Source organism: Pseudophryne corroboree, chromosome 4 (genome assembly GCF_028390025.1).
Source record: "Pseudophryne corroboree isolate aPseCor3 chromosome 4, aPseCor3.hap2, whole genome shotgun sequence".
Classification (NCBI taxonomy): Eukaryota; Metazoa; Chordata; class Amphibia; order Anura; family Myobatrachidae; genus Pseudophryne; species Pseudophryne corroboree.
Genome location: NC_086447.1, coordinates 388,847,263 through 388,873,533, shown reverse-complemented (window position 1 = coordinate 388,873,533; position 26,271 = coordinate 388,847,263). Strand labels below are relative to the sequence as shown.

The 26,271-nt window shown below is 48.9% G+C and overlaps 1 protein-coding gene across 7 annotated transcripts in view; it reads left to right on the top strand.

The window, feature by feature from the left end:
• The window catches only part of ELOVL5 (ELOVL fatty acid elongase 5), a 181,404-nt gene that overhangs the window by 359 nt on the left and 154,774 nt on the right, over positions 1-26,271 (top strand). The window contains exons 1-2 of one of the 7 annotated variants that reach the window (XM_063916706.1): positions 982-1,195; positions 17,368-17,434. In XM_063916706.1, the coding sequence (XP_063772776.1) occupies positions 17,377-17,434 (58 nt within the window). In that variant the 5' untranslated portion in view covers positions 982-1,195; positions 17,368-17,376. The other 6 variants (XM_063916705.1, XM_063916707.1, XM_063916704.1 and 3 more) reach the window with 6 other exon arrangements.

Here is a 26,271-nt window from a genome sequence, read left to right as displayed (position 1 = left end):
TAAATATACCTTCTGTGTATATATTTAGTGCTGCAGTCTGTGCAATGAGATTTCACCCCCCTGCGTGCTAACCTGCATGGGTGCAGGGTATTCAGAGTCTCCCTGCAGCTTGGTGCTACAACCAGGGGCAGCCCTATATAACCCAGTGATTGCTTGGCTGGACCTGGTCCCTGCACATGGTTCTGTTACTGGGCTGTCTGCAATTACTGCTGCTTGGTTATCCTCATTGCTCTTTGTAATGTACACTATTGCTATAACTATCATGAATGCAGTGGTGCAGAGAGGGTACAAATTACCTGGGCCCAGGTCTGATGGAGGGGCCCTGTAGGGGTCCAGGTCCCTCCCTCCCCTTCCTTACCTGGATGCAGCAGCTGCAGCTCTTCTTCTCAGCCCATCACACGCTGGTGGCCAGGAAAGTGCTTAAAATACAATTTTTTCTGTATTTTTTTCTAAGGGTGCATGGCTATGCCTCCTGCGATTGGGCCTTGCCCCCAGAAAAGCACCTGGGCCCAGCCAGGCTCTCTACTGCCCTGGCTAGGAAGCATGCCATGCTCCTGTGAGTGGGTGCTTCTCGTGCTAGACACGCCCCTAAAGCAGTGTGGGGGCCCAGGAAGTTGTTGTATCGGGGCCCAGGATTTCTCATGGCAGCCCTGCATGAATGTGCCTTGCACAGTGGCTATGGCCACCCTGTGACACTTCCAGAGGTGAAGATGCAGTACTGTGTACTATTGGCAGTGGGCGAGTGGCAACACGTAGTACAATGGTGAACCAACGTGGTTGACTAAAAAGTCCTTATTGTGCAATCACATCTTTTTTTTTTTTTTTAATCAGTATAACAGAAAATATCTATTTATGAATATTCTGGGGGTTTTCCCCCCAATATTTGTTGAAAATGGGAGGGATAAAACTAAGTGGGAGGAGCTATGAGTAGAGGGGAGGAGTCACTATTCTTAAACCGCCCCCCTCCCTAAAAGTATAGATCCGCCACTGTGTGGGGCTGGGTACAAGGGTACGCGTGTGTAGTGTGTACCCAGCCTTAGTACATCCCCCCATGAGTTCTCATCAGGCAGTGCTAGTATGGATACTTCCCATATACAAAGCAGACATATGTATGGTTCGGTTCAGATAATTGTGAAATGAGTATGCCAGGCCACCCGCAGTTGGTTCAGTTGCCAAAGCGCAACAGTTATTACAGGTAGCTATCGTCTCGCTCTCACTCTGTTACACCGGGCAGATCAATAACGTCAGAGTAACGGGAGAAACCGGCACAGACAGCTCCGCCATACAGGGAGCAGGAGTGTGCGGTGTGTGCCCGTGTCTCCCTGATTAACGCCTTACTGTGCGTACTGTTACTGTCGCTCTCATGCCCCTGTGCTAGCGCCCTGCCCTCTCTGCTCCCTGTCCCCATCAGCCTCACGCTCGCCTCTATCCCCCCGGCCCCCGCTCACCTCCTACTCATACAGGCCGCTTCACCCCGCCCCCCTCCCCGTCTCAGCCCGCGGCTGGACTCTCCGGTCCCCATCATCCTGTATCACTTCTCCCGCCTCCCCCTCCTCATCATCAGGCGAGCCCCCTCACGCGTCCCCGCTCCCCGGCTGTGTGTGGCTGGGAGCGGCCGGGCTCTGCCCCGGGGCGGGGCTGCAGTACAGCACACAGCGCTCGCTGGCCGGGCCTGAGAGGAGGAGAGAGCCGCACTCGCTGACATACAGCAGCCTCCTCCGGACCCGCACACCGACAGTCCCGCTGCCAGCACATCTAACGGTACCCGGGCTCTATTTACTTCTCTGCCGCCGTTAGAGGAGGGGCGATGCTGGGGGCACACTGGCACAGAGGACGGGGGGCACAGTGCTGGGCGAAGTCGCCCGAAGTCTGTAATCTCCATCACTTATTTGGGTGTGTGAGAGAGCGCGCTGCCGGGTAACAGTAACCCCTCAACTGCCGCAGCCCGGTGATGCCGGTAACAGGGTTTGGAGGGGCAGGTGGATCAACAGGGTGTGGGTGGGTGCATGGAATAACTGTGTGGAGGGGCAGATGGGGATAAGAGGATTTGGATGGGCAGATGGGGCAACAGGATGTGGGTATGCAGTTGGCTCAACAGGGTGTGGGTTCTCAGATGGGGCAACGGCGTGGGTGGGCGGATGGATGGGGTAACGGGCTACGGATATGTATGTACAGTGCTGTCTACACTCTTGTGTGTGTGGCTGCGGGATGATGTCAGAAGCAGCCGTGCACTTGTCGCTATATATGGCCAGCAGCATTGTCATTTCCTCTGTCTTTTTGGGGTCCACCCTCCCTCCACCCTCACACCCCCTGCCTCCTCTTGTCGCCACTTTCCCCGAGTGCTGTGTGTCCTGCCAGTCACGACTACAGATGTGCCACCTGCCCTTTATTGGCCGGCAGCCGGGGTGACCCCGGGCAGCACTTGTTCCGCTTTCACTCGCGCATCCTTATCCCGGCCGCAGTGCATGTGCGGCGCTGACACTGGCAGCAGGTGCTGTGCCCTGTCTCCCCTGCCCCTGCCGCATACAGGTGCCACAGGCTGCCTCTGCTCTGTCCCCTCGACGCTTTTCTTTTCTCTCCATGATATTTTTCCGGAATATTCTTTGTGCCTCCCTCACAAAATAAGAAACCCTCTATCACATGTTTTATTTTGTTTTCCATTATTGCCAACATTTGTCTCTCTCACTCATATTTCTCTGACGTCCTAGTGGATGCTGGGAACTCCGTAAGGACCATGGGGAATAGCGGCTCCGCAGGAGACTGGGCACAAAAAGTAAAAGCTTTAGACTAGCTGGTGTGCACTGGCTCCTCCCCCTATGACCCTCCTCCAAGCCTCAGTTAGATTTTTGTGCCCGAACGAGTAGGGTGCAAGCTAGGTGGCTCTCCTGAGCTGCTTAGAAGTAAAAGTTTAAATAGGTTTTTTATTTTCAGTGAGTCCTGCTGGCAACAGGCTCACTGCATCGTGGGACTAAGGGGAGAAGAAGCGAACTCACCTGACTGCAGAGTGGATTGGGCTTCTTGGCTACTGGACATTAGCTCCAGAGGGACGATCACAGGTTCAGCCTGGATGGGTCCCGGAGCCGCGCCGCCGGCCCCCTTACAGAGCCAGAAGAGCGAAGAGGTCCGGAGAAAGCGGCGGCAGAAGACGTTCCTGTCTTCAAATAAGGTAGCGCACAGCACTGCAGCTGTGCGCCATTGCTCTCAGCACACTTCACACTCCGGTCACTGAGGGTGCAGGGCGCTGGGGGGGAGCGCCCTGAGACGCAATAAAATCGATATAAAAACCTTATATGGCTAAAAAAAATGCATCACATATAGCTCCTGGGCTATATGGATGCATTTATCCCCTGCCAGTTTCCTGAAAAAAGCGGGAGAAAAGGCCGCCGTGAAGGGGGCGGAGCCTTTCTCCTCAGCACACAAGCGCCATTTTCTTTCACAGCTCCGCTGGAAGGACGGCTCCCTGACTCTCCCCTGCAGTCCTGCACTACAGAAACAGGGTAAAACAGAGAGGGGGGCACTATTGGCAGCTAATATATAAATACAGCAGCTATAACAGGGAGTAACACTTATATAAGGTTATCCCTGTGTGTATATAGCGCTCTGGTGTGTGCTGGCAAACTCTCCCTCTGTCTCCCCAAAGGGCTAGTGGGGTCCTGTCCTCTATCAGAGCATTCCCTGTGTGTGTGCTGGGTGTCGGTACGATTGTGTCGACATGTATGAGGAGGAAAATGATGTGGAAGCAGAGCAATTGCCTGTGTTAGTGATGTCACCCCCTAGGGAGTCGACACCTGACTGGATGGTAGTAATTAAAGAATTACGTGACAATGTCAGCACTTTGCAAAAAACTGTTGACGACATGAGACAGCCAACAAATCAATTAGTGCCTGTTCAGGCGTCTCAGACACCGTCAGGGGCGCTAAAACGCCCGTTACCTCAGATGGTCGACACAGACCCTGACACGGATACTGAATCCAGAGTCGACGGTGACGAGACAAACGTAATGTCCAGTAGGGCCACACGTTACATGATCACGGCAATGAAAGAGGCATTGAACATTTCTGACACTACAAGTACCACAAAAAAGGGTATTATGTGGGGTGTGAAAAAACTACCAGTGGTTTTTCCTGAGTCAGATGAATTAAATGAGGTGTGTGATAAAGCGTGGGTTTCCCCCGATAAAAAACTGCTGATTTCTAATAAATTATTGGCACTATACCCTTTCCCGCCAGAGGTTAGGGCACGTTGGGAAACACCCCCTAGGGTAGATAAGGCGCTCACACGCTTATCAAAACAAGTGGCGTTACCGTCTCCTGATACGGCCGCTCTCAAGGAACCAGCTGATAGAAGGCTGGAAAATATCTTAAAAGGTATATACACACATACCGGTGTTATACTGCGACCAGCGATCGCCTCAGCCTGGATGTGCAGCGCTGGGGTGGCTTGGTCGGATTCCCTGACTGAAAATATTGATACCCTGGATAGGGACAGTATATTATTAACTATAGAGCATTTAAAGGATGCATTACTATATATGCGAGATGCACAGAGGGATATTTGCACCCTGGCATCTAGAGTAAGTGCGATGTCCATTTCTGCCAGAAGAACGTTATGGACGCGACAGTGGTCAGGTGATGCGGATTCCAAACGGCATATGGAAGTATTGCCGTATAAAGGGGAGGAGTTATTTGGGGTCGGTCTATCGGACCTGGTGGCCACGGCAACGGCTGGAAAATCCACCTTTTTACCCCAGGTCACCTCTCAGCAGAAAAAGACACCGTCTTTTCAAACCCAGTCCTTTCGTCCCTATAAGGGCAAGAGGGAAAAAGGCCGCTCATTCCTGCCTCGGGGCAGAGGAAGGGGAAAAAGACTGCACCATGCAGCCTCTTCCCAAGAGCAGAAGCCCTCCCCCGCTTCTGCCAAGTCCTCAGCATGACGCTGGGGCTCTGCAAGCAGACTCGGGCACGGTGGGGGGCCGTCTCAAGAATTTCAGCGCGCAGTGGGCTCACTCGCAAGTGGACCCCTGGATCCTGCAGGTAGTATCACAGGGGTACAAATTGGAATTCGAGACGTCTCCCCCTCGCCGGTTCCTGAAGTCTGCTCTACCAACGTCTCCCTCCGACAGGGAGGCAGTATTGGAAGCTATTCACAAGCTGTATTCCCAGCAGGTGATAATCAAGGTACCCCTCCTACAACAGGGACAGGGGTATTATTCCACGCTGTTTGTGGTACCGAAGCCGGACGGCTCGGTGAGACCAATTTTAAATCTAAAATCTTTGAACACTTACATAAAAAGGTTCAAATTCAAGATGGAGTCACTCAGAGCAGTGATAGCGAACCTGGAAGAAGGGGACTATATGGTATCTCTAGACATCAAGGATGCTTATCTCCATGTCCCAATTTACCCTTCTCACCAAGGGTACCTCAGGTTTGTGATACAAAACTGTCATTATCAGTTTCAGACGCTGCCGTTTGGATTGTCCACGGCACCACGGGTCTTTACCAAGGTAATGGCCGAAATGATGATTCTTCTTCGAAGAAAAGGCGTATTAATTATCCCTTACTTGGACGATCTCCTGATAAGGGCAAGGTCCAGGGAACAGTTAGAGGTCGGAGTAGCACTATCTCAGGTAGTGCTACGTCAGCACGGGTGGATTCTAAATATCCCAAAATCACAGCTGATTCCAACAACACGTCTACTGTTCCTAGGGATGATTCTGGACACAGTCCAGAAAAAGGTGTTCCTCCCGGAGGAGAAGGCCAGGGAGTTATCCGAGTTAGTCAGGAACCTCCTAAAACCAGGACAAGTGTCAGTGCATCAGTGCACGAGAGTCCTGGGAAAAATGGTGTCTTCTTACGAAGCGATTCCATTCGGAAGATTCCATGCAAGAACTTTTCAGTGGGATCTGCTGGACAAATGGTCCGGATCGCATCTTCAGATGCATCAGCGGATAACCCTATCTCCAAGGACAAGGGTATCTCTCCTGTGGTGGTTACAGAAGGCTCATCTTCTCGAGGGCCGCAGATTCGGCATTCAGGATTGGATGCTGGTAACCACGGATGCCAGCCTGAGAGGCTGGGGAGCAGTCACACAGGGAAGAAATTTCCAGGGCTTGTGGTCAAGCATGGAAACGTCTCTTCACATAAATATCCTAGAGCTAAGGGCCATTTACAATGCCCTAAGTCAAGCAAGGCCTCTGCTTCAGGGTCAACCGGTATTGATCCAGTCGGACAACATCACGGCTGTCGCCCACGTAAACAGACAGGGCGGCACAAGAAGCAGGAGGGCAATGGCAGAAGCTGCAAGGATTCTCCGCTGGGCGGAAAATCATGTGATAGCACTGTCAGCAGTGTTCATTCCGGGGGTGGACAACTGGGAAGCAGACTTCCTCAGCAGACACGACCTCCACCCGGGGGAGTGGGGACTTCATCCAGAAGTCTTCCAAGTGATTGTAAACCGTTGGGAAAAACCAAAGGTGGACATGATGGCGTCCCGTCTCAACAAGAAACTGGACAGATATTGCGCCAGGTCAAGGGACCCTCAGGCAATAGCGGTGGACGCTCTGGTAACTCCGTGGGTGTTCCAGTCGGTATATGTGTTCCCTCCTCTTCCTCTCATACCAAAAGTACTGAGAATCATAAGAAGGAGAGGAGTAAGAACGATACTCGTGGCTCCGGATTGGCCAAGAAGAACTTGGTACCCGGAACTGCAAGAGATGCTCACGGAGGACCCGTGGCCTCTACCTCTCAGGAAGGACCTGCTCCAGCAGGGACCTTGTCTGTTCCAAGACTTACCGCGGCTGCGTTTGACGGCATGGCGGTTGAACGCCGGATCCTGAAGGAAAAAGGCATTCCAGATGAAGTCATCCCTACCCTGATCAAGGCCAGGAAGGATGTAACTGCAAAACATTATCATCGCATTTGGCGAAAATATGTTGCGTGGTGTGAGGCCAAGAAGGCCCCTACGGAGGAATTTCAACTGGGTCGTTTCCTACATTTCCTGCAAGCAGGATTGTCTATGGGCCTAAAATTAGGATCCATTAAGGTTCAAATTTCGGCCCTGTCGATCTTCTTCCAGAAAGAACTGGCTTTACTGCCTGAAGTTCAGACGTTTGTCAAAGGGGTACTGCATATACAGCCTCCTTTTGTGCCCCCAGTGGCACCTTGGGATCTCAATGTAGTTTTAGGGTTCCTAAAATCACATTGGTTTGAACCACTTGCCACAGTGGATTTGAAATATCTCACATGGAAAGTGGTAATGCTGTTGGCTCTGGCTTCAGCCAGGCGCGTATCAGAATTGGCGGCTTTATCCTATAAAAGCCCTTACCTGATATTTCATTCGGATAGGGCGGAATTGAGGACTCGTCCTCAATTTCTCCCTAAGGTGGTTTCAGCGTTTCACATGAATCAACCTATTGTGGTACCTGTGGCTACTAGGGACTTGGAGGACTCCAAGTTGCTGGACGTAGTCAGGGCCCTGAAAATATATGTTTCCAGGACGGCTGGAGTCAGAAAATCTGACTCGCTGTTTATACTGTATGCACCCAACAAGCTGGGTGCTCCTGCTTCTAAGCAGACGATTGCTCGTTGGATTTGTAGTACAATTCAACTTGCACATTCTGTGGCAGGCCTGCCACAGCCAAATCTGTAAAAGCCCATTCCACAAGGAAGGTGGGCTCATCTTGGGCGGCTGCCCGAGGGGTCTCGGCTTTACAACTTTGCCGAGCAGCTACTTGGTCAGGGGCAAACACGTTTGCTAAGTTCTACAAATTTGATACCCTGGCTGAGGAGGACCTGGAGTTCTCTCATTCGGTGCTGCAGAGTCATCCGCACTCTCCCGCCCGTTTGGGAGCTTTGGTATAATCCCCATGGTCCTTACGGAGTTCCCAGCATCCACTAGGACGTCAGAGAAAATAAGAATTTACTTACCGATAATTCTATTTCTCATAGTCCGTAGTGGATGCTGGGCGCCCATCCCAAGTGCGGATTGTCTGCAATACTTGTATATAGTTACAAACAAATCGGGTTGTTTATTGTTGGAAGCCATCTTTTCAGAGGCTCCTACGGTTATCATACTGTTAACTGGGTTCAGATCACGAGTTGTACGGTGTGATTGGTGTGGCTGGTATGAGTCTTACCCGGATTCAAGATCCTTCCTTATTATGTACGCTCGTCCGGGCACAGTATCTTAACTGAGGCTTGGAGGAGGGTCATAGGGGGAGGAGCCAGTGCACACCAGCTAGTCTAAAGCTTTTACTTTTTGTGCCCAGTCTCCTGCGGAGCCGCTATTCCCCATGGTCCTTACGGAGTTCCCAGCATCCACTACGGACTATGAGAAATAGAATTATCGGTAAGTAAATTCTTATTATAAATATAGTGTGCTTTCAACAGACTGGGGTGCATGATTGTGAATGTAATTCATTTTGTACGAATGTATCTGAATGTGTTTACCAATGCTTTGTATGAGTGCTATTTATTATCTGTCAGGCAGCCTTGTAGTTGCTACATTTCTGCACAAGATTGCACTGCGTAGAGGTTTTTCCCAGCTTTTTTGTGTAACCGAGTGTAAAATATATCTTTTTGAATTGAGGTCACGGCGTGGTTTGTGTATTGTGTTCAGAAATGGTATCGATTCAACCTCTTTCTTACCCATTATTCAGGTATTGAAAGTTGTATGGGACTAGTACATCTGCTAGGACAATGTCTTGTGCAGAAGGAAGAACACATGGGCACTCATTCCGAGTTGTTCGGTCGTTATCTGCTTTTAGCAGCATTGCACACGCTAAGCCGCCGCCTACTGGGAGTGAATCTTAGCATAGCAGAATTGCGAACGAAAGATTAGCAGAATTGCGAATAGAAATTTCTTTGCAGTTTCTGAGTAGCTCGAGACTTACTCTGCCACTGCGATCAGTTCAGTCAGTTTCGTTCCTGGTTTGACGTCACAAACACACCCAGCGTTCACCCAGACACTCCCGCGTTTTTCCCAGAAACGGCTGCGTTTTTTTCGCACACACCCATAAAACAGCCAGTTTCTGCCCAGAAACACCCACTTCCTGTCAATCACACTCCGATCACCAGAACGAAGAAATTTCTTCGTTAAGCCGTGAGTAAAATACCAAACTTTATAGCAAATTTACTTGGCGCAGGCGCACTGCGAACGTTGCGCATGCGCAGTTTGCGACTAATCGCACCGATGCGAAGAAAAATAACGAGCGAACAACTCGGAATGAGGGTCATTGTTCCCTCACAGAGGAAGATACACTATTATATGTAATCAAAGTGTCTGGGCAGCCATGCAGTCTGGCAGTTGTTGAGCTATCACTTACATACAGTACTGTGGACATGTGAAGAACAAGTAACACAGATATTCTCACTTAAATGCAAAACTATGCAAATATATATATAAAAATGGCATGTCAAAACAAAACCTTACCAGCAAAACAGTAATCATCTTTTAAAGGGGGTAGAACTACTAATAGCAGCAATATCGTAGTTCACTGAAAAGGCCACATTCAATTATAAATTAGAGAAATCTGCTCCCCCCCCCCCATTGATTAATAAGGCACTATTTAAATAGTCAAGTTTTGCGACAGTAAGAGATGCTATTTTTTTATGTAAGTTTCCACAAAAAGTCAAATAATGGATGAATTGATGTTGGTATGTAGGGGTGTTGTATAGATCAGACATATACAATTTTGAACTTGCAGTTTGATGTTACTTTTTTTTTTTATAGAAGACATTTCTAAGTAAAATTACATAAAAATCTACTTGCATGCTTACTTTACCCCAAACACACTATGCTTACATTTGTGGAAATAAAAAACACTTGCTAAATATGTTTTCTACCATTGAAAATGCCCCTGATACCACCCTGCAATGTTATTGGCCACTTTGTTGGGGTTCAGCATGATTTCCCTAATTTTTTTTCACACTTAATGCAGCTAATTGAAATGGCCCCAAAGTATCAATTGGAGTCACAAATAATGTGAACAGTAAGGTGGATATTTAATTAGCCGCAAGGCTCTGTTAGAACCTGTTACACTAATGTAATGTGGGTTATCCAGGAAAGGAACCTTGCTTGTTCCTGATCACACCCCATAGAGCAGGGGTGGGGAACCTTTTTTCTACCGAGGGCCATTTGGATATTTATAAAATCCTTCGGGGGCCATACAAAAATTCTCAACTTAAAAAATTACCCTGCCCCCCAGCAGGTCTGCCCCTTAGAGGTACTGTGTGTGCGCGCCGGAGGCGCACACTCCAAAAAAATGGGTGTGGCCAGTTAAAATGGGACGTGATACACATATGCCCCCAATAGTGCGGTGCCAGATCCACAATTGCCTCCACAGTGCCAGGTATACAAATGCCCCTCACAGTGCCAGGTATACAAATGCCCCTCACAGTGCCAGGTATACAGATGTCCCCACAGCGCCATGTATACAGATGCCCCCACAGTGCCAAATGCCCCCCTCAGTGCCAGGTATACAGATGCCCCCGCAGTGCCAGGTATACAAATGCCCCCCACAGTGCCAGGTATACAGATGCCCCCACAGTGCCAGGTATACAAATGCCCCCCACAGTGCCAGGTATACAGATGCCCCCACAGTGCCAGGTATACAAATGCCCCCCCCACAGTGCCAGGTATACAAATGCCCCCACAGTGCCAGGTATACAGATGCCCTCCCCCCTCACCTCCGTGCTGCTTACCGTGGGACACGGAGGAGAGCGCGGCTGTCGGGTGGGAGCGGCGGCGTGTAGTACTTCAAACCAGCCGCCGGTTCGAGAGCCAATCAGAGCTCGCGGACCGGCAGCCGCGGCTCCTGATTGGCTGCCGGTCCGCGAGCTCTGATTGGCTCACGGACCGGCGGCTGGTTTGAAGTACTACACGCCGCCGCTCCCACTCGACAGCCGCGCTCTCCTCCCTGTTCTGACAGTTGAGACACGCTGCCGCCGGACTGAGCGTCAGCGTGTCTCACTGACACAAGCTGGTGGGCCGGACCAAACAGCTCCGTGAGCCGTATACGGCCCACGGGCCGGAGGTTCCCCACCCCTGCCATAGAGGTACAATTTGAGCAGGGAATTTTGCTCCTATAATACTCGAGATGTGCCCAACGGAATATTGCACTTATTGAATCTCCCCTAAACATTCAACAGGTAATGATGGGTTCCTGATCATAGAAGTGCACAATTATTGCGGGGAGTACAGGATTTTGGTATTGGTGGTGAGATGATCAGAATTGCATTGAGAATGGAGTGATGCATTTTTTTCCCCTCAAAAACACAACATATAACATTCCCTAAAACACTTTGGAATAGGGATGGCCATTGATGGTTTCCATGAACCCTGCTGGGGGATATGTCAGACAGCGGGTCAAGTCAGGGAAGAGTACAGAGCACAGTGGGCCAACAGGCTGAGAGAAAAAAACTTTGATACCTGATAACAATCTGTAGAGGAGAACTGAACCATTGATGACAAAACCATCAACCATCCTTGCTACAGTCAGTGGGGCTTATGTAATAGCCTGCGAGCTGCACAGTTTTCAGAAATTTTGGTGAGTCCATCTGTATTTTTAAAGTGGCAATCATTTAAAAGGCTAAACATGATTGCCACTTTCTCTAACGTCCTAAGTGGATGCTGGTACTCCGTAAGGACCATGGGGAATAGCGGCTCCGCAGGAGACAGGGCACAAAATAAAAGCTTGAGATATCAGGTGGTGTGCACTGGCTCCTCCCCCTATGACCCTCCTCCAAGCCAGTTAGATTTTTGTGCCCGGCCGAGAAGGGTGCAAACTAGGTAGCTCTCCAGAGCTGCTTAGAATAAAAGTTTAGTTAGGTTTTTTTATTTTCAGTGAGTCCTGCTGGCAACAGGCTCACTGCATCGTGGGACTAAGGGGAGAAGAAGCGAACTCACCTGAGTGCAGAGTGGATTGGGCTTCTTAGGCTACTGGACGTTAGCTCCAGAGGGACGATCACAGGTTCAGCCTGGATGGGTCACCGGAGCCGCGCCGCCGTCCCCCTTACAGAGCCAGAAGAGACGAAGGTCCGGTGAAAGCGGCGGCAGAAGACATCCTGTCTTCAAGACTAAGGTAGCGCACAGCACCGCAGCTGTGCGCCATTGCTCTCAGCACACTTCACACTCCGGTCACTGAGGGTGCAGGGCGCTGGGGGGGAGCGCCCTGAGACGCAATATAACACACATATACCTTAGCTGGCAAAAGGAATACATCACATATAGCTCCAGGGCTATATGGATGTATTTTTTCCCCTGCCATTTTACACAAAAAAGCGGGAGTTAAGGATGTCGTGAAGGGGCGGGGCCTATCTCCTCAGCACACTGGCGCCATTATTCCCTCACAGCTCCGCTGGAAGGACGGCTCCCTGATTCTCCCCTGCAGTACTGCATCTGATTCAGGGTAAAAAAGAGAAGGGGGGGCATTTTGGCAGCAAATAACTAGATTAACAGCAGCTATAAGGGATTAACACTTATATAAGGTTATCCCTGTATATATATAGCGCTGGGTGTGTGCTGGCAGACTCTCCCTCTGTCTCTCCAAAGGGCTAAGTGGGGTCCTGTCCTCTATCAGAGCATTCCCGGTGTGTGTGCTGTGTGTCGGTACGCGTGTGTCGACATGTATGAGGAGGAAAATGAGGTGGAGGCGGAGCAGTTGCCTGTGTTAGTGATGTCACCCCCTAGGGAGTCGACACCTGACTGGATGATTGTGTTTAAGCAATTAAGTGATAATGTCAGCAATTTACAAAAAACTGTTGACGACATGAGAAAGCCGGCAAATCAATTAGTGCCTGTTCAGGCGTCTCAGACACCCTCAGGGGCCCTAAAACGGCCGCTACCTCAGTGGGTCGACACGGATCCAGATACAGATACTGAATCTAGTGTCGACGGTGACGAGACAAACGTAATGTCCAGTAGGGCCACACGTTACATGATCACGGCAATGAAAGAGGCATTGAACCTTTCTGACACTACAAATACCTCAAAGGCGGGTATTATGTGGGGTGTGAAAAAACTGCCAATAGTTTTTCCTGAGTCTGAGGAAATAAATGAGGTGTGTGATAAAGCGTGGGTTTCCCCCGATAAAAAACAGCTAATTTCTAATAAGTTATTAGCACTATACCCTTTCCCGCCAGAGGTTAGGGCACGGTGGGAAACACCCCCTAGGGTAGATAAGGCGCTCACACGTTTATCTAAACAAGTAGCGTTACCGTCCCCTGATACGGCCACCCTCAAAGAACCAGCTGATAGGAGGCTGGAAAATATCCTGAAAAGTATATACACACATACTGGTGTTATACTGCGACCAGCAATCGCATCAGCCTGGATGTGCAGTGCTGGAGTCGCATGGGCGGATTCCCTGACTGAGAATATTGATACCCTGGATAGGGACAATATTCTGTTAACTAAGCGCAATGTCCATCTCTGCCAGAAGAGCATTATGGACCAGACAGTGGTCAGGGGACGCAGATTCCAAACGGCACATGGAAGTATTGCCGTATAAGGGGGAGGAGTTATTTGGGGCTGGTCTAACAGACCTGGTGGCCACGGCAACGGCTGGAAAATCCACCTTTTTACCCCAGGTTACTTCACATCAACAGAAAAAGACACAGTCTTTTCAAACTCAGTCCTTTCGTTCCCATAAGTACAAGCGCGCAAAAGGTCACTCTTTTCTGCCCAAGGGCAGAGGAAGAGGAAAAAGGCAGCACCATGCAGCCGCTTCCCAGGAGCAGAAGCCCTCCCCTGCTTCTGCCAAGTCTTCAGCATGACGCTGGGGCTTTACAAGCAGACTCAGACACGGTGGGGGCCCGTCTCAAGTATTTCAACGCGCAGTGGGCTCACTCGCAAGTGGATCCCTGGATTCTACAGGTAGTATCACAGGGGTACAAACTGGAATTCGAGGCGTTTCCTCCTCATCGGTTCCTGAAGTCTGCTTTACCAAAGTCTCCCTCCGACAGGGAGGCAGTTCTGGAAGCCATTCACAAGCTGTACTCCCAGCAGGTGATAATCAAGGTACCCCTCTTACAACAGGGGAAGGGGTATTATTCCACACTATTTGTGGTACCGAAGCCGGACGGCTCGGTGAGACCAATATTAAATCTAAAATCTTTGAACACTTACATAACAAGGTTCAAATTCAAGATGGAGTCACTCAGAGCGGTGATAGCGAACCTGGAAGAGGGGGACTATATGGTGTCGCTGGACATCAAGGATGCTTATCTCCACGTCCCAATATATCCTTCTCACCAAGGGTACCTCAGGTTTGTAGTACAAAACTGTCATTATCAGTTTCAGACGCTGCCGTTTGGATTGTCCACGGCGCCTCGGGTCTTTACCAAGGTAATGGCCGAAATGATGATTCTTCTACGAAGAAAAGGCATCTTAATTATCCCTTACTTGGACGATCTCCTGATAAGGGCAAGAACCAAGGAACAGTTAGAAGTCGGAGTGGCACTATCTCAGGTAGTGCTAAGTCAGCACGGATGGATTCTAAATATTCCAAAATCGCAGCTGATTCCAACGACACGTCTACTGTTCTTAGGAATGATTCTGGACACAGTCCAGAAGAAGGTGTTTCTCCCGGAGGAGAAGGCCAGGGAGTTATCCGAGCTAGTCAGGAACCTCCTAAAACCAGGACAGGTCTCAGTGCATCAGTGCACAAGGGTCCTGGGAAAAATGGTGGCTTCTTACGAAGCGATTCCATTCGGAAGATTCCATGCAAGAACTTTTCAGTGGGATCTACTGGGAAAATGGTCCGGATCGCATCTTCAGATGCATCAACGGATAACCCTGTCGCCAAGGACAAGGGTGTCTCTCCTGTGGTGGCTTCAGAGGGCTCATCTACTAGAGGGCCGCAGATTTGGCATTCAGGATTGGATCCTGGTAACCACGGATGCCAGCCTGAGAGGCTGGGGAGCCGTCACACAGGGAAGGAATTTCCAGGGCTTGTGGTCAAGCATGGAAACATCTCTTCATATAAACATTCTAGAACTAAGGGCCATTTACAATGCCTTAATTCAAGCAAAACCTCTGCTTCAGGGTCAGGCGGTGTTGATCCAGTCGGACAACATCACGTCAGTCGCCCACATAAACAGACAGGGCGGCACGAGAAGCAGGAGGGCAGTGGCAGAAACTGCAAGGATTCTTCGCTGGGCGGAAAATCATGTGATAGCACTGTCAGCAGTGTTCATTCCGGGAGTGGACAACTGGGAAGCAGACTTCCTCAGCAGACACGACCTTCACCCGGGAGAGTGGGGACTTCACCCAGAAGTCTTCCACCAAATTGTAAACCGTTGGGAAAGACCAAAGGTGGACATGATGGCGTCACGTCTAAACAAAAAACTGGACAGATATTGCGCCAGGTCAAGGGACCCTCAGGCAATAGCAGTGGACGCTCTGGTAACGCCGTGGGTGTACCAGTCAGTGTATGTATTCCCTCCTCTGCCCCTCATACCGAAAGTATTGAGAATCATAAGAAGGAGAGGAGTAAGAACTATACTCGTGGTTCCGGATTGGCCAAGAAGGTCTTGGTACCCGGAACTTCAAGAGATGCTCACGGACGAACCGTGGCCTCTACCTCTAAGACAGGACCTGCTACTGCAGGGACCTTGTCTGTTCCAAGACTTACCGCGGCTGCGTTTGACGGCATGGCGGTTGAACGCCGGATCCTGAAGGACAAGGGCATTCCAGAAGAAGTCATCCCTACTCTGGTAAAAGCCAGAAAGGAAGTAACCGCAAAACATTATCACCGCATTTGGCGTAAATATGTTGCGTGGTGTGAGGCCAAGAAGGCCCCTACACAGGAATTTCAACTGGGTCGTTTCTTGCATTTCCTGCAAACAGGACTGTCTATGGGCCTAAAATTAGGGTCAATTAAGGTTCAGATTTCGGCCCTGTCGATATTCTTCCAGAAAGAACTGGCTTCAGTACCTGAAGTTCAGACATTTGTGAAAGGGGTGCTGCACATACAGCCTCCTTTTGTGCCTCCAGTGGCACCTTGGGATCTCAATGTTGTGTTGAGATTTCTAAAATCACACTGGTTTGAACCATTGTCTACGGTAGATTTAAAATATCTCACGTGGAAGGTGTCGATGCTGTTGGCCTTGGCTTCAGCTAGGCGTGTGTCAGAATTGGCGGCTTTATCATGTAAAAGCCCTTACCTAAATTTTCATTCTGACAGGGCGGAATTGAGGACTCGTCCTCAATTTCTACCTAAGGTGGTTTCTGCATTTCACATGAACCAACCTATTGTGGTACCTGCGGCTACTAGGGACTTAGAGGACTCTAAGTTGCTGGACGTTGTCAGGGCCTTGAAAATATATGTTTCCAGGACGGCTGGAGTCAGGAAAACTGACTCGCTGTTTATCCTGTATGCACCCAACAAGCTGGGTGCTCCTGCTTCAAAGCAGACGATTGCTCGTTGGATTTGTAGTACAATTCAGCTTGCACATTCCGTGGCAGGATTGCCACAGCCAAAATCAGTAAAAGCCCATTCCACAAGGAAAGTGGGCTCATCTTGGGCGGCTGCCCGAGGGGTCTCGGCTTTACAACTTTGCCGAGCAGCTACTTGGTCAGGGGCAAACACGTTTGCTAAATTCTACAAATTTGATACCCTGGCTGAGGAGGACCTGGAGTTCTCTCATTCGGTGCTGCAGAGTCATCCGCACTCTCCCGCCCGTTTGGGAGCTTTGGTATAATCCCCATGGTCCTTACGGAGTCCCAGCATCCACTTAGGACGTTAGAGAAAATAAGATTTTACTTACCGATAAATCTATTTCTCGTAGTCCGTAGTGGATGCTGGGCGCCCATCCCTAGTGCGGATTGTCTGCAATACTTGTATATAGTTATTGTTACAAAAAATTCGGGTTATTATTGTTGAGCCATCCTTTCAGAGGCTCCTTTAAATTTATCATACTGTAAACTGGGTTCAGATCACGAGTTGTACGGTGTGATTGGTGTGGCTGGTATGAGTCTTACCCGGGATTCAATATCCTTCCTTATTATGTACGCTCGTCCGGGCACAGTATCCTAACTGGCTTGGAGGAGGGTCATAGGGGGAGGAGCCAGTGCACACCACCTGATATCTCAAGCTTTTATTTTGTGCCCTGTCTCCTGCGGAGCCGCTATTCCCCATGGTCCTTACGGAGTCCCAGCATCCACTACGGACTACGAGAAATAGATTTATCGGTAAGTAAAATCTTATTTTAAAAGTATGGGCAGACTCTGAATTTCTGCAGAGCGTGCAGCTCACAGGCCATTACATAAGACCCAGTGTCTCTTGTAGCATGGTGTTTAGGCAGTTTTTTAGAACTAGTCTGTAAATCATTACTGCACCAATTAATAGTATTTTCTTTATTCTTTAGGTTGCAAATATGGAGGCAATGGACAAAGCAGTAAATGGATATATAGATAACTTGCTTGGACCTAGAGGTAAGATTTAGTTTTAACATGTAAATACTGGATATCTGTATGTCATTTTTCCATTTTATATCTTTGTTTATTTGTTTAATCTTGTAAAAGGTATCATTATTATGCCAAAAGTAGGCACAGAAGATTAAATGGGATGCGGTCACCATATCGACGCCGGAATCCTGAGCTTTCAAAAAGCCAGCAGTCAGAATGCCTACCCACAGAGTCTATTCACACTCGTGGGTGTCCACGACACCGATAGAGTGGGAATAGAACCTGTGGCGAGCGCAGCCTGCCACTGAGCCCGCAAGGGGCTTTGTTGCACTCACCCCCCCACTGGCATTCCATGTGGAGCTTTAGGCACAGTCACACAACATAGTAGAGAAGCAAAGAGGTCAGTTGAGGCGTAGATTTGTGTTACCAGCATAGAGGTAGTAATGGGGACAAATGAGCAATTCTTACCTCAGGAGAAGAGGTGTACAGTGAGAAAGGCAGAGAACAAAGCATTTTGAGAGCCCAATAGATAGTGGAAGGGGGAATGTCCCAGGGATACAGACGCTAAAGCAGTGTGAATGATGTGCAGGGAAAATAGGGATTAAGGGTATCAAAATCAGGAGGATCAATATGGAGAAGTGACCCATAGACTTTGCAATTAATAGATCTTTGATTACTTTTGTGAAAGAGTCTATGGCATGATATAATCAGAAGGGTCAGACGAGTCTATGGCATGATATAATCAGAAGCGTTTATGGCATGATGTAATCAGAACCCATTTGAGAGAATCAAGAATGAAATGAGAGGCAATCCAACATGAGTGTTGTACATAAGTTACTGAAGTTGTTTAAAGAGAGACTGGATAAAGAGATTGTTTATTAAGTGTGGGTTAGATGAGTGCAATTTTAAAGTAGGATGAGAATGTGCTATTGGAAAGGATAAGGTGAGCTAGAGGGGTTGTGGTATAAAAGATCTACAGTTATAAGATACACAGTCAATATGTCGACTATATAGGGTCAGCATGCGTTAGGTCAAAAGGTATGGGATTTTTTTGTGTCATTATGTATCTTTCATCACCTGTGTCCCCAATTAGTGGTAACGTAGACCCTCACAGGCTCACTTCTCTTACCACACTTTGGGCAAGGTGTCTCGCTCCACTACCGCTGCGCTCAGTATATGTTACCATTCCCAATCACAGTCCATGTGGATGATAAACCAAGCAGAAGATGAAAAAAATGTGCAAACCCCCCTACCCCCCCAAAAAACTTGTGTTCACCATATGTGTCGACCATTGTCATGTCATCCTTTTGTACGTGTCTACCTTTTGCCTGTTGACTTTGTGACCCGGTCGACCATATTGTGTTGACCTCTTGACTGTCTACCTAAACAGTGTCTATCCATAGTGTGGAACCCAGTTAGAGGCAGGCATTCAGTGGGTGAGTTGACATGGAGAAGTTGGGATGGAATACTTTTGAATGGATAGGTTGTAGTGTAATGGTGCCCATACACTTGTGTGATGCCCCGCGGCGGGGCATCGCACCGGCAGTTCAGGTGCGATAAAATCGCACCTGAACTCCCAAAGTGATTACCATGCGATAGATCGCATGGTAATCACGTGATGGGCACGTCACTGCTGAGTGCAGTGCGATATATAGCATTGTTTTTAAAAACACATGCCATCGCACTGCGATTCGATATCTCCTGCGGAGCCCGTCTATACCCCATGGTCCTTACGGAGTCCCCAGCATCCTCTAGGACGTAAGGGAAATGTCTTATACATCTTTGTTTCAGTCACCCCAAACAGCCCCCCCCCCCTGGCACTCCAGGTCACATGAGGATCTTCTAGTTTTGGGCCTCTCTTTTGCCGAAAATGCATCTTAGCCTCAACGAGGAGATTGCTGATTAATTTGATATGTCACTTGTATATTTGTGTGCAACTGAGTCTCTGAATCTGTATCAAAGTGCGACAATGTAGCAGCCACAGCTTTTATCCAATACAAGTTCTGTTCTGTATACAGACTTAGTCACATATAATATATTTATTTATTAACAGTTTCTTATTTAGCATAGCATATTCTGTTGCGCTTTACAATTGGAAGCAGCCACAGAGGTAGGAAGGCCCTGCTCGCAAGTTTACAGTCTATAGGTAAATAGGCATTGATACACAAGGGTAGGTGTTATTTATTGCATAATGGTCCAGCAGATTACAAAGATTCTTGGTGGGCTGTATGATATGGTCACACAGCAATGATGAACCAGGTCAAGAGGTTGAGAAGGTGAAGAAAGAGAAAATGTGTGGACTGTACAGTGGGGATGCAGTTGGATAGGAAAGTTTAAGAAGGTTTCATGGGCGGTTCTGGAATTTGATAAGCTTGTCTGAAGAGTAGTGTTTTCAGGGAAGGTTTTAGAGACTAGAGGAGAGTCTTATTGGGCGTGGGAGGGCATTCCACACTTGGGACGCAGCCTGAAAAAAGTCCTGCAATCGTGAATGGCAGAGAATAATGACTGTGGATGAGAAACGTATATCTTGTGAAGAGTGGAGTGGTCGGGTTGGGAGATATTTTGAGATAAGCGAAGAGATGTACATTGGTGTAGTTTGGTGAATGGCCTTGTATGTAAGTATTTTATATTGAATATGGTGGAAAACAGGTAACCAATGGAGTTACTGACATAGTGGATCTGCAGACAATGGTGGTCATTCCGAGTTGATCGCTCGTTATATTTTTTTCGCAACAGTGCGATTAGTCGCTAATGCGCATGCGCAATGTCCGCAGTGCGACTGCGCCAAGTAAATTTGCTATTAAGTTAGGTATTTTACTCACGGCATTACGAGGTTTTCTCTATCGTCCTAGTGGATGCTGGGGTTCCTGAAAGGACCATGGGGAATAGCGGCTCCGCAGGAGACAGGGCACAAAAGTAAAGCTTTCCGATCAGGTGGTGTGCACTGGCTCCTCCCCCCTATGACCCTCCTCCAAGCCAGTTAGATTTTTGTGCCCGGCCGAGAAGGGTGCAATCTAGGTGGCTCTCCTAAAGAGCTGCTTAGAGAAAGTTTAGCTTAGGTTTTTTATTTTACAGTGAGTCCTGCTGGCAACAGGATCACTGCAACGAGGGACTTAGGGGAGAAGAAGTGAACTCACCTGCGTGCAGGATGGATTGGCTTCTTGGCTACTGGACATTAGCTCCAGAGGGACGATCACAGGTACAGCCTGGATGGTCACTGGAGCCTCGCCGCCGGCCCCCTTGCAGATGCTGAAACATGAAGAGGTCCAGAATCGGCGGCAGAAGACTCCTCAGTCTTCTAAAGGTAGCGCACAGCACTGCAGCTGTGCGCCATTTTCCTCTCAGCACACTTCACACGGCAGTCACTGAGGGTGCAGGGCGCTGGGAGGGGAGCGCCCTGGGAGGCAAATGAAAACCTATTTGGCTAAAAAATACCTCACATATAGCCTCCGGGGCTATATGGAGATATTTAACCCCTGCCAGAATACACTAAAGAGCGGGAGACGAGCCCGCCGGAAAAGGGGCGGGGCCTATCTCCTCAGCACACAGCGCCATTTTCCTTACACAGCTCCGCTGGTCAGGACGGCTCCCAGGTCTCTCCCCTGCACTGCACTACAGAAACAGGGTAAAACAAGAGAGGGGGGGCAAAATAGTGGCAAAAATTATATTATAAAAGCAGCTATACAGGGAGCACTTATTATAAGGCTATCCCTGTCATATATAGCGCTTTTGGTGTGTGCTGGCAAACTCTCCCTCTGTCTCCCCAAAGGGCTAGTGGGGTCCTGTCTTCGTTAAGAGCATTCCCTGTGTGTCTGCTGTGTGTCGGTACGTGTGTGTCGACATGTATGAGGACGATATTGGTGTGGAGGCGGAGCAATTGCCAAATATGGGGATGTCACCTCCTAGGGGGTCGACACCAGAATGGATGCCTTTATTTATGGAATTACGGGATAGTGTCAACACGCTAAAGCAGTCGTTTGTCGACATGAGACGGCCGGACAATCAGTTAGTGCCTGTCCAGGCGCCTCAAACACCGTCAGGGGCTGTAAAACGCCCTTTGCCTCAGTCGGTCGACACAGACCCAGACACAGGCACTGATTCCAGTGGCGACGGTGACGAATCAACCGTATTTTCCAGTAGGGCCACACGTTATATGATTTTGGCAATGAAGGAGGCGTTACATTTAGCTGATACTACTGGTACCACTAAACAGGGTATTATGTGGGGTGTGAAAAAACTACCTATAGTTTTTCCTGAATCAGAAGAACTAAATGATGTATGTGATGAAGCGTGGGTTGCCCCCGATAAAAAGATGCTAATTTCAAAGAAGTTATTAGCTTTATACCCTTTCCCGTCAGAGGTTAGGGCGCGCTGGGAAACACCTCCTAGGGTGGATAAGGCGCTCACACGCTTATCTAAACAAGTGGCGTTACCCTCTCCTGAGACGGCCGCACTTAAAGATCCAACAGATAGGAGGATGGAAAATATCCAAAAAAGTATATACACACATACAGGTGTTATACTACGACCAGCTATAGCGTCAGCCTGGATGTGCAGTGCTGGAGTAGTTTGGTCAGAGTCCCTGATTGAAAATATTGATACCCTGGATAGGGACAATGTTTTACTGTCTTTAGAGCAAATAAAGGATGCATTTCTTTATATGCGTGATGCACAGAGGGATATCTGCACACTGGCATCACGGGTAAGTGCTATGTCCATTTCGGCCAGAAGAAGTTTATGGACGCGACAGTGGTCAGGCGATGCGGACTCAAAACGGCATATGGAAGTTTTGCCGTATAAAGGGGAGGAGTTATTTGGAGTCGGTCTATCAGATTTGGTGGCCACGGCTACAGCCGGGAAATCCACCTTTTTACCTCAAGCTACTCCCCAACAGAAAAAGACACCGACTTTTCAACCGCAGTCCTTTCGTTCCTTTAAAAACAAGAGAGCAAAGGGATATTCATATCTGCCACGAGGCAGAGGAAGGGGGAAGAGACACCAACAGGCAGCTCCTTCCCAGGAACAGAAGCCCTCCCCCGCTTCTACAAAAGCCTCAGCATGACGCTGGGGCTTCTCAAGCGGACTCGGGGGCGGTGGGCGGTCGTCTCAAGCATTTCAGCGCGCAGTGGGCTCACTCGCAGGTAGATCCCTGGATCCTGCAGATAATATCTCAGGGGTACAGGTTGGAACTAGAGACAGATCCGCCTCGCCGTTTCCTGAAGTCTGCTTTACCAACGTCCCCCTCCGAAAGGGAGACGGTTTTGGAAGCCATTCACAAGCTGTACTCTCAGCAGGTGATAGTCAAGGTACCTCTTCTACAACAGGGAAAGGGGTATTATTCCACTCTATTTGTGGTACCGAAGCCGGACGGCTCGGTAAGACCTATTCTAAATCTGAAGTCCTTGAACCTGTACATAAAGAAGTTCAAGTTCAAAATGGAGTCACTCAGAGCAGTGATAGCGAACCTGGAAGAAGGGGACTTTATGGTGTCCTTGGACATCAAGGATGCGTACCTCCACGTTCCAATTTACCCCTCACACCAGGGGTACCTCAGGTTCGTTGTACAAAACTGTCACTATCAGTTTCAGACGCTGCCGTTCGGATTGTCCACGGCACCTCGGGTCTTTACAAAGGTAATGGCCGAGATGATGATTCTTCTTCGAAGAAAAGGCGTATTAATTATCCCATACTTGGACGATCTCCTAATAAGGGCAAGGTCCAGAGAACAGCTAGAGAGGGGATTAGCACTGTCTCAAGAAGTGCTAAAACAGCACGGCTGGATTCTGAATATTCCAAAATCCCAGTTAATGCCGACAACTCGTCTGCTGTTCCTAGGGATGATTCTGGACACGGTTCAGAAAAAGGTTTTTCTCCCGGAGGAAAAAGCCAAGGAGTTGTCCGAGCTTGTCAGGAACCTCCTAAAACCAGGAAAGGTGTCTGTACATCAATGCACAAGAGTCCTGGGAAAAATGGTGGCTTCTTACGAAGCAATTCCATTCGGCAGATTCCATGCACGAATTTTCCAGAGGGATCTGTTAGACAAATGGTCAGGGTCGCATCTTCAGATGCACCAGCGGATAACCCTGTCTCCAAGGACAAGGGTATCTCTTCTGTGGTGGTTGCAGAGTGCTCATCTATTGGAGGGCCGCAGATTCGGCATACAGGATTGGATCCTGGTGACCACGGACGCCAGCCTGAGAGGCTGGGGAGCAGTCACACAAGGAAGAAACTTCCAGGGAGTGTGGACGAGCCTGGAAACGTCTCTTCACATAAACATTCTGGAACTAAGAGCAATCTACAATGCTCTAAGCCAGGCAGAACCTCTGCTTCAAGGAAAACCGGTGTTGATCCAGTCGGACAACATCACGGCAGTCGCCCATGTGAACAGACAGGGCGGCACAAGAAGCAGGAGTGCAATGGCAGAAGCTGCAAGGATTCTTCGCTGGGCAGAGAATCATGTGATAGCACTGTCAGCAGTGTTCATCCCGGGAGTGGACAACTGGGAAGCAGACTTCCTCAGCAGACACGACCTTCACCCGGGAGAGTGGGGACTTCATCCGGAAGTCTTCCACATGCTGGTAACCCGTTGGGAAAGACCAATGGTGGACATGATGGCGTCTCGCCTCAACAAAAAACTGGACAGGTATTGCGCCAGGTCAAGAGATCCGCAGGCAATAGCTGTGGACGCGCTGGTAACGCCTTGGGTGTACCAGTCGGTGTATGTGTTTCCTCCTCTGCCTCTCATACCAAAAGTATTGAGAATTATACGGCAAAGAGGCGTAAGAACGATACTAGTGGTTCCGGATTGGCCAAGAAGGACTTGGTACCCGGAACTTCAAGAGATGATCACGGAAGATCCGTGGCCTCTACCTCTAAGGAGGGACTTGCTTCAGCAGGGTCCCTGTCTGTTTCAAGACTTACCGCGGCTGCGTTTGACGGCATGGCGGTTGAACGCCGGATCCTAAAGGAAAAAGGCATGCCGGAAGAAGTCATTCCTACTTTGATTAAAGCAAGGAAGGAAGTAACCGTGCAACACTATCACCGCATTTGGCGAAGATATGTTGCGTGGTGCGAGGATCGGAGTGCTCCGACGGAGGAATTTCAACTGGGTCGATTCCTACATTTCCTGCAATCAGGATTGTCTATGGGTCTCAAATTGGGATCTATTAAGGTTCAAATTTCGGCCCTGTCGATTTTCTTTCAAAAAGAATTGGCTTCAGTTCCTGAAGTCCAGACTTTTGTTAAGGGAGTGCTGCATATACAGCCTCCTGTGGTGCCTCCAGTGGCACCGTGGGATCTCAATGTGGTTTTGGAATTTCTAAAATCTCATTGGTTTGAACCACTAAAAAAGGTGGATTTAAAATATCTCACATGGAAAGTGACCATGTTACTAGCCCTGGCTTCGGCCAGGAGAGTGTCAGAACTGGCAGCTTTATCTTACAAAAGCCCATATCTGATTTTCCATTCGGACAGGGCAGAACTGCGGACTCGTCCGCATTTTCTCCCTAAGGTGGTGTCAGCATTTCATCTGAACCAGCCTATTGTAGTGCCTGCGGCTACAAGTGACTTGGAGGACTCCAAGTTACTGGACGTTGTCAGAGCATTAAAAATATATATTGCAAGGACAGCTGGAGTCAGAAAATCTGACTCGTTGTTTATATTGTATGCACCCAACAAGATGGGTGCTCCTGCGTCTAAGCAGACGATTGCTCGTTGGATCTGTAGCACAATCCAACTTGCACATTCTGTGGCAGGCCTGCCACAGCCTAAATCTGTAAAGGCCCACTCCACAAGGAAGGTGGGCTCATCTTGGGCGGCTGCCCGAGGGGTCTCGGCATTACAACTTTGCCGAGCAGCTACGTGGTCAGGGGAGAACACGTTTGTAAAATTTTACAAATTTGATACTCTGGCTAAGGAGGACCTGGAGTTCTCTCATTCGGTGCTGCAGAGTCATCCGCACTCTCCCGCCCGTTTGGGAGCTTTGGTATAATCCCCATGGTCCTTTCAGGAACCCCAGCATCCACTAGGACGATAGAGAAAATAAGAATTTACTTACCGATAATTCTATTTCTCGGAGTCCGTAGTGGATGCTGGGCGCCCATCCCAAGTGCGGATTATCTGCAATAATTGTACATAGTTATTGTTAACTAATTCGGGTTATTGTTAAGAAGCCATCTTTCAGAGGCTCCTCTGTTATCATACTGTTAACTGGTTTTGATCACAAGTTGTACGGTGTGATTGGTGTGGCTGGTATGAGTCTTACCCGGGATTCAAAATTCCTCCCTTATTGTGTACGCTCGTCCGGGCACAGTACCTAACTGGCTTGGAGGAGGGTCATAGGGGGAGGAGCCAGTGCACACCACCTGATCGGAAAGCTTTACTTTTGTGCCCTGTCTCCTGCGGAGCCGCTATTCCCCATGGTCCTTTCAGGAACCCCAGCATCCACTACGGACTCCGAGAAATAGAATTATCGGTAAGTAAATTCTTATTTTTTTCTTCGTTCTGGTGATCGTAGTGTGATTGACAGGAAGTGGGTGTTTCTGGGCGGAAACTTGCCGTTTTATGGGTGTGTGCGAAAAAACGCTGCAGTTTCTGGGAAAAACGCGGGAGTGTCTGAATAAACGGGGGAGTATCTGGGTGAACGCTTGGTGTGTTTGTGACGTCAAACCAGGAACGAAACTGACTGAACTGATCGCAGTGGCTGAGTAAGTCTGGAGCTACTCAGAAACTGCTAAGAACTGTCTATTCGCAAATCTGCTAATCTTTCGTTTGCAAATCTACTATGCTAAGATTCACTCCCAGTAGGCGGCGGCTTAGCGTGTGCAAAGCTGCTAAAAGCAGCTTGCGAGCGAACAACTCGGAAT